At 37.0% G+C, this 9,120-nt stretch overlaps 3 protein-coding genes across 3 annotated transcripts; 2 read left to right on the top strand and 1 right to left on the bottom strand.

Moving 5' to 3' along the window:
* The first annotated feature begins 1,119 nt into the window (after positions 1–1,119).
* Positions 1,120–2,238, top strand: LOC140840667 (uncharacterized). Its single transcript, XM_073207839.1, has 2 exons — positions 1,120–1,411; positions 2,051–2,238. Exons 1-2 carry the CDS (start codon positions 1,120–1,122, stop codon positions 2,236–2,238), a joined length of 480 nt encoding a protein of 159 aa, XP_073063940.1.
* Positions 2,239–2,808: 570 nt separating this feature from the next.
* On the bottom strand, positions 2,809–6,872 carry LOC140841135 (NAC domain-containing protein 91-like). The gene is made up of 4 exons (XM_073208339.1): positions 6,198–6,872; positions 3,813–4,057; positions 3,197–3,697; positions 2,809–3,109 (listed from the first exon to the last, which is right to left on the bottom strand). Exons 3-4 carry the CDS (start codon positions 3,617–3,619, stop codon positions 3,020–3,022), a joined length of 513 nt encoding a protein of 170 aa, XP_073064440.1. The 5' UTR covers positions 3,620–3,697; positions 3,813–4,057; positions 6,198–6,872; the 3' UTR covers positions 2,809–3,019.
* On the top strand, positions 4,959–5,525 carry LOC140840666 (uncharacterized). The gene has a single exon (XM_073207838.1). The coding sequence runs from the start codon at positions 4,959–4,961 to the stop codon at positions 5,523–5,525; it is 567 nt and encodes a 188-aa protein (XP_073063939.1).
* Positions 6,873–9,120: the final 2,248 nt, after the last annotated feature.

Here is a 9,120-nt window from a genome sequence, read left to right as displayed (position 1 = left end):
TTGGTTGGACTATGGCCCTTAGCCACGGTTCATACCATGCCCTTGTATGTCTAGATCGTGCCATGGTCAAGCAAATGGCCTCTAGAACGATGCAAGACATCGATCTAAGCAAACACTACACACGCATGCACGTTGGTTCTCGGTTGGAGTTTTGGTTTTGTTTCTGGTATGGTTCGAATTGTGGCTGGCCAAAAGCCCTTAGCCATGATGCAAATCATTCCTTAGGACGTTGGTAAGGGTCTCTGGTCGGTGGTTCACGCCCCAATGGCCGGCGGACTCGAAAACGACGCAAGAAAAGCGCATGCACAACTGCTGGAATTTGACAGCAAGTTGCTGCGTCGGTGCAAAGGCTCGTTTGAGTTCTCGGTCGGCTTTTAGCCTATGGCCTTGGACTGGACAGTGCCCCATCGAGTTAGGAAGGTCATGTTTTTGACCGTTCGTCATTCGGATCATTTTTGAGGTCGTACGAGAATTTACGGTGCGATGTGCCAAATTGACTCTCGAAAGAGCGTTTCATGTTTGGCCTCCATTTCACCTAGATTTCGACCCTTATTATTTTAGGAGCATAAATTCATAATTTTAAGTGTATTTTAATCACGACTTCATGTTGGTTCAGTGTTGGTTCGGGTTGGTTCAAAGTCATGATTAAAATACGTAGTCGGTAGACGTAATTGTCGCATTTTCAAACTTAATTGCATAGTTTGGTCAAGAAAATTTTATTGCATGTTTTCATGGCATATTTAGGTTGCAGCGAGCCTGGGGACGATCCAATCCAATCCAATCCAGTTGGTAAAATTACAGGAATTTTCATTATGCCAGTTAAATTATATTACGTGCATGAGAATAGAAAATGATTATTTTTTTGACCTCAGTGCAGCAGTGTTTATTTTATTCCGCAAACTAATTTTTATCAGTCATCGAACATTTTTAAATTGTTGTTGTTGGAAAATAATTATTTTATTCCGCTGCTTTTATTTTAGACATCGAACTCGATTCATCAGTGATTTTATGAATGAGGCCAGTGAAGTTCTTTTAAAAAGAAAATTTTTAAATTTCCCGCAAATTTTCAAGCTAGCAGTTTTAGGGCCTTTACAATTATTGCAGCAATTTGTTGTCGATATGTACATTAAACTAGAAACAACGAGATTAGATTACTACAGAAGGCACCAAAGCGAGATAAGGTCGGAATTGTGCCGGGGTGTGGTTGACATTGTAGCCAATGGTGAATCACGTGGGAGTGAGGTCGAGCAACGTGTTGTTTTACCAGCATCTTTCATAGGAGGTCAAAGAGATATGCGACGTCGATATCTTGATGCAATTGCATTGGTTCAGAAATTTGGAAAACCTGACTTGTTTATTACGATGACTTGCAATCCGGATTGGAAAGAGATTCGAGAAAATTTATTTGAAGGTCAGCTTGCTCGTGATCGTCCAGATTTGGTCTCTCGAGTGTTTCGTGCAAAATTACTTGATCTTAAGGACCAGATTCTTAAAAAGTCTATATATTTGGCCCTGTTGTTGCTTATGTTTATGTTATCGAGTTCCAGAAACGAGGTCTACATTATTATCATATGATTATTATCCTGCAATCTAATTATAAGATTAACTCGCCTGAAAGGTTCGACTCTTACGTTGTTGCTGAGCTTCCAGATAAAGACGTTTTTCCTCGATTGTTTGGTTTGGTCTCACGACATATGATGCATGGACCTTGTGGCACGTTAAATTTAAAATGCCCATTTATGGTTAATGGAAAATTCAAAAACCATTATCCTCGCCCTTTTTTAGAACATTCTGTTCAACGATGTGATGGTTACCCTATATATGTACAAGAGGAGAAACGATGGTCGCTCTGTTGAGGTTCGGGATTGTACAATAAATTCTCAATGGGTTGTTCCTTATAATCCTTATCTACTCTATCGATATGATTGTCATATCAATGTTGAAATTTGTTCTGGGCAAACGGCTGTAAAATATTTATACAAATATATTTACAAGGGCCATGACAAAATAAGTGTTCATTTATCACCACATAGTTCTAACTCATTTGTAGATGAAATACGAGCATTTCAGGATGCTCGCTGGGTGTCTGCTTCAGAATCAGTGTGGCGCATTTTTGAATTTGATCTGAATGAAATCTCTCACGCAGTTATCAATTTGCGTCTACATTTATTGGACAAGCACATGATCACCTTCTCAAATTACCAGAAATTGGGCAATGTGTCTCCAAAACTATGTTGATTGAATTTTTTAAAACTTGTTCTCACATTGTGGAAGCAACAAAGTTCTTATCTTCTGAATTCCCAGAGCATTTTGTTTGGGATCGACCAACTAGAACTTGGAAATCAAGGAAACAAAGACAGGTTATCGGACGTGTTAACTCGGCAAATCCGACAGAAGGTGAGAGGTATTATCATCGTTTATTACTTCTTCATGTTCGAGGCCCTAAATCATACTCTGATTTGCTCACTGTTCGTGGAATATTTTGTTTCACTTTCAAAGAAACAGCACAACGTAGGGGACTATTAAAAAGTGTGATGAGTAATTTTGAGTGTTTAAATGAGGAAGTTTTCACATGCCTATTGCTTTGCGTAGGTTGTTTGCTATGATCTTAGTCCATTCTGTAATCCTTTGTTTTGTTGTTTGCAACCTTAACTGAAAATTATTATCGTACTATATCTTATATAGACACGATGTCTTATTATTATATAGATTTATATCTCTATTGCTTAGTTTGAAAACTTTTGTCAATGAATTGCTTACTCTATAATATTTATTGCACAATTATTGAAACATATATCTCCACGTGCATCGCACGTGCACCTACCTAGTTACCCAAACATAAAACGGTTCTCTTTGATTCATAATCTAAGATACCACAATGTCCCAACAAGTTCGAGGATGAGACTTGTGGTGACAACTATCTTGGGCACATACAAATAGGGAGCAATCCCGGAGCGGACAGAAGGAACATATTCACGACTTCTATCAAGTTTCTTGGATTTGACAATTACGCTTCCGCTCAAATCATTGGACAGTTTCTCTTGATTGATTCATCTGATGTTGATTCCTCTGGCTTATTCAAAGTGTGCAGATTCATAGAATCGTCCTCCTGTAAAAAACAAAATTGTGAAAAAAATAATTCTTAGAATGGGCTTTACTGTTAATATTTGGTCATTTGTGCGGTAAAAGTTCTCACCTCAGTCACTGCTGACTCTTCCTCATCTTTCACTTTAATGTCATTTGAATCTCCACGAAGGGGGCACTGAGCCGGTTCAATTTCCAATATCATCTGCAAATGCATTCTCCTAGGAGCAATTCCATGTTCAGCAGAATCATGGGCATTTACTTGATTCGATGTTTGGCGTGTCCTCAACATGATTCCAGGTCTGGAAGAGCTGTTTCTGTCCACTGCAGGGCAATACCCACCATATTTTTCTACAGTCGGCGCACAGCTCGGCTCCTCTGGATAATTTAAAATAGAGTCCAAGAAGATGTCAATATCAGAAGCATTTGTTCCATATTGGAAAGGAATAGTATTTGGGTCGTCATTAATTTCCCCAGAGAAGCTATCGGTACACAAGTATGGGCTTCCAAGCTCCATTTGCATCTGTGAATGCATTGGAGAGAAGATTTTCCATTCCAGTGACTCCTGAATAGGTGGACACAAGCCCAGTAATTTTTCCAAGTCTGGGTAGGGCTGTAGAAAAATATTAGCAAAAAGAAATGAAGAGCACTAGCAGCGACTCAAATATCAATCACGATTCAGATCAAGTTAGAAGTTGGGTGGTTTCAAGTATGGCTCTTTAGCTTACTGGGAAATATGATGAGTTTGAGTCTGTAATTGGAAATTTTTACTCAGCTCGAGGTTGCATTTCAATGCTGCCGCCACACGCTTTTATAATAGCTTCTGATTGTTCATCATCAGCAGAAGACTTTGTGACAGTGGGAGAAGACTGAAGAGGCAATATCCTCAACTTCTTCGAGCTTTGAACTTTTCGGTAGCATCATCTCGTTTGAGATCGCCCTTTTTAAACAGCCAGCAGAGTACAAAGGCCCCCTGTTAAAGGAATTCATACAACAAACCATCAATACACGAAAAAGAAACATGAAGAACAGCAAAGGTTAAATCAAATAATATTTTAAAACCCACGTCATCTGTTCTATCCAGAACTTCGAATTAAAGTGACTCTAAACAAAGTGATCCATGTAATATTCGTTTCTTTAAGGCCATCTAACCCTGAAATTGTAAACCATTTTGGTGCAGGGTTTCTCTCCAACGATACCTAGTTGACGCCAAACTAGTGGAGTGCTACAGGTGCACCAAATTGGGTCACACTGTAGCTAAGCGTTGTGTTTTGGTTTATTTTTTTTTTTTGTAATTTTTTTTGGTCATTTTACTTAACTTTAATATAATAATAGTTTATAACCAATTTAGTTATAAAAATGTATTATTCAAAATTTTAAAAAGTGAATTTAAAAAATTTGGATTTTTACTTTAATAGTATAAAATTTGCCAAGAATATCTTAATTATGTAGTTATAATTAAATTAATTAATATTGAATACAAAGATACAAGTACAAAAAAAATTAAGATTTCAAACACTATTTTTTTGAAAATCAAAGAAAATGATACAAAATTAAATAAACAAACATAAAAAACACTAAATTATTAAAATTGACATTACAATACAACATAAAATAAAATAAGATGACAACACTTCAAATCAAAGATAATGATACAACATAAACGTAAAGAAGATAATAAACAACAAACTATTAAAAATCATACCACAATACAATAAAATAAGGATGACAAGCACTTAAATTTAAAACGGAGGTAAATTTAAAATTGCCCAACAGCATGGGCAGGACAATACGCGGGTCGTAGTGGTTCTCCGACCATTATTTTGGAAGCGGTTGCTGATTATGATCTTTGGATATGGCATGCATTTTTTGGTATGCCAGGATCTAACAATGACATCAACGTTCTTGAGGCATCAAATCTTTTTTCAAATCTTGCGCAAGGTATCGCTCCTCCAGCAAATTACTTTATTGGTGGAAAAGAGTATCATCAAGGATATTACTTAGCCGATGGTATATATCCTAAATGGTCAACTCTTGTGCAAACAATTCATGATCCACGCGGTCCCAAAAAAAAATATTTTGCAATGAAACAAGAGTCATGTAGGAAAGATGTCGAACGCGCATTTGGAGTACTTCAATCACGATTTGCAATTGTAGCATCTCCAGCACGTGCTTGGCAGAAAAAACACTTGCAAGATATAATGACTGCATGCATTATAATGCACAATATGATTATCGAAGATGAGCGTGACTTGGATACACCAATCGAAGATGCGTTGGAAGCACCAACTCCAAATGTGGAAATGATTACGGATCAAAATATAAGATTTCAAGAATTTCTTGCTCGGTATAAAAACATAAGGGACAGAGAGGCTCACTTCGCACTACGAGATGCACTAATCGACCATTTATGGGATTTATATAGTAATTCCGTTAATTAAATGTTGGATATTTGTGTGTCATTTCTATTTTATATGGATCATTTGAATATTGGTTGTATGTTAGTAATTTATGTTCAAAATATTTACTTGTGTGATTGTAATTTTTTTGAATGATTAGTTAATTACATTTAATCAAGTAATAAGTTTAAGTATTGAAAATGAATATTAAATATTAAAAAATTTTAACGTAATTATAAATAAATATTTAATTAATATTTTAATTCAGTAATATATATAATGAATTTTAATATAGAAATGATTTTAGATACTAGTGATATTTTAATTGTTGTGTTTATAAATATTTTGTGAAGTAAATTATTTTTTGTTAATAAAATAATAGAGAATATTCCGAGAATATTCTTTTTAATGTAGAGTTTAGAGTTGATGGGTTGGAGATGAATTTTATATTTGGTGTAAGAATTACACTATTTTAAAGTTAGTGTGACACTAACATAGCGTAATGGGTTGGAGATGGCCTTAAGCAAATTAATGAAATATTCATTATTTCATTTCCCACTGCGGAGGTGATTTTTGAATTAAAAAGCTGCAAATATAAGCCACCATCTTGACTAATGTTTTGTTATTCAGCCCCAACCAAAACACTCGTAAAAACCTAGGAAACATTTCACTGTAACCCAAAACAAGATTTATGGCAAACAATGACGTTCCGACCTGACCAGGATGAGTTCCATCCAGCGATTTATCGGTAGCACGATACTCGTGAATCACCCAATTAGTCCTCTTGCCGTCAGGTGCACGGCCGCTGTAGAAAACGAGTCTCTTTTTCATCCCAATCTTCGCCCCCTTCTTAGAAACTATATTTCTATCTTTACCAGTAGCTTTCCAGTAACCTTTCTCGGTTGCACGGTTGGATCTCTGGCTGTTCTGATACTTGCGATCTTTGGGGCAGAAAAAGAACCACTCGTTGTCAATTGACGGTATCACCGACAAATCTGCAAGAAATGACCTTTAACCCCCAGATTTGGAAATGTAAAGATTTCATCTTTCGCTATTTGACCAAATTTAAACAACTCGTCCCGCTTCAAAGCACACAGACAATCTTAACACGAATAGCAGTGACTTCTTTATTACGTCCATTAATTTTATTCCTCAAATAGTGATCGATCAACTCCAAATCCGTCGGCCGGAATCTGAAGCCGACCGGTAATGCTTTAAACGGAAGCACAGCCATTAAAGTAAAGCAGAGTGCTTTTACAAAAGTTGAATAAATGAACCAAAGAGAGAGAGAGAGTTGGGATTCAGGGATGACGTACTAGTCACTTTCCCCCTCCATTGTATATACCGTGTGAGAATATAAATCTGTGTTTTTGTTTAGACTCTATACTTTAATTTTAGATTATGTTACTATAATTAATATATTACAGTAATTTTATCCATATATGTGAACGCGTGGTTATGCAAGAAAGTCAATCCTGGCCTTAATGCTTAAGGACACCCACAATGTATTAATGGGTGATTATTAACACCCATTAATATTCATGTATCAATGTTGTAACGCCCCGAAAATTTAAAGGTCCACGTAAACCACATACATGTAACTATTAAATCCTCTTGTATTTTAATTAAATGTTTTAATTGCATTAATTAATTATGTTGTGCATATTACATGTTTAAATATATTTTCTACATGGTTGCATTAAACTGTATTTTTAAAAGGTTATTCGAGTTGCGATCGAGGAACGGGGACCGAGGGCTGAAAAATAGAAAAATGTTTTTATTAAATAATTATTTTTAATTATTTAAATTATGGGTGATGTTTTTTCTTATTTTTTTTGAAAATATGGGGTTTTGAGGTGATTTCATACGCCGAGACGTAAATCTTACCTGTGTTGGTTTTTCAACAAAAATACGAACTTGTTGGCAACCCGGCTATTAAATTCACAAATTTATTTAAACAAAACTATTATCATATTTTAATTAAATCCTAACTAAGACTAATGAGCCTAATTTAGTGGCTTATTAGGCCTAAAGCCTTGTTAGTGACTTAATTATTATAAAATATACAAATCCCACCCCAAAACCCTACCATTGTACATGCCTCCCTCTCATTAAAATATTCAGAAACTCTCCCCACCCTAGACACGACACACACGAAATTTGGAAGGATAAATCAAGCAAGGTTGGGAAGAAAAGCATCCTAAAGTCTCCTACGTCAAAGTTCCTCGCATCGTCAACGTTTAATCGTGCGTTTAAAACGCAAAGGCACGCCATATTCTCCTTTTACTCGTCATCACACCATAGTATATTTTTATGCATGAAAAGAATGGAAATCAAGTGGCACTTTGTGTTATTTTCGGATTTATGGCATATGTCAAGTTTTAGCTTGTATTTTCTTTCAAAAAAATCATGTTCTATATGTTTAAGAGGGCTGCCATGATATAGGTATTGATCAAACATTGTTTTACATGAATTTAAAGTCTTAAATCATCACCTAAAACCCTATACAACGAAAAGGAAAAGAAAAAAAAACGTAAGCTGGAAGCATGGGGCTGTCATGTGTGATCTAGGGTGCGGTTGTTGGTTCTTCACGGTTCGGCTGGGCTGTGTCTGGGACCAAGGGCTAGCCAGGGCCGTGGGGGAGTCAGGGGTAGAGTCCTAGCCATGCTAGGACTCGAGCTAAGTGGGCTGGGAGGAGTCCTTGACAACAAGGACCCCCACCCGAGAGAGGCAAGGAAAGTTGCGCAGGTTTGCAGGTTTGTACAGGGAGATTAGGTTCGGTCCAGGGGTCCTGGGATGGGTTAAATCAACCCTTTGGGGTCCTAGTTGAGTGAACAACAGGCTGGTTCAAGGGGTGGCTCGATGGTTAGATCCTAGCAACAGAAAAGTAGGGTCCTACCATGCAAGGGATTCTCGGCCAAGCTGCAAGCATCTGGTGCAGTGCTTCGTGCGCTGGTTTCAGGACTTGGGTTGGTCTGGGCTTGGTCTTGGCGTGGTCCAGGGAAGGGTAGGGTCATGGGTGGTCGGTGGTTAAGGGCTGCTAGAGTCCTAGGCGGCTAGGAGTCCCAATACAACAAGGACACTATAAACACACACACGTGCAGAATTTTAGGTCGACTTCCAGGATGTTTTTGGTCGGGCTAGGGCTGGTTTTTTGAGCTGGGCTTCATCAGTAGGGTCCCTAGGTGGGTTGGTTAGGTTTTGGTTGAAGGTGGCTTGGGCGTGGCTCGAGTAAATTGGGAGATGGCTCGGTGTGTTCGTCGATGTGTCAAAAACGAGATTTTAAAGACAAAAAATGAATCCAAGGGTCCACGGGGGTGGCTCATGACTTGGAAGGGTAGATTAAATCATAAAAAGGTTATGTTGAAAATTTGGGATCAAAATAATGAGTTTTGGATTTATTCGGGATTTAATCGCTGCACGAAACGCTAATTAACGAATTAATTGAAACGCCTAGTTTTATGCTTTATAAAATTATGAAAAATTAGGTTTAAGCTTAAATAAATATTAAAATCCTAATTTTTTAATTTGGGAATTTTATATTAAGGTTTGGGGTAATTCGGGATTAAAACGCATTAATACGTCTCCTTTAAAGATTAATTTAAAAGTCCTAGATTTAAGCTAAATAAAATTATGA

Source organism: Primulina eburnea, chromosome 9 (assembly GCF_022965805.1).
Source record: "Primulina eburnea isolate SZY01 chromosome 9, ASM2296580v1, whole genome shotgun sequence".
In the NCBI taxonomy this organism is placed as follows: domain Eukaryota; kingdom Viridiplantae; phylum Streptophyta; class Magnoliopsida; order Lamiales; family Gesneriaceae; genus Primulina; species Primulina eburnea.
Note: the sequence above shows the minus strand (reverse complement) of the source record. Positions and strands in the feature narration are given on the sequence as shown.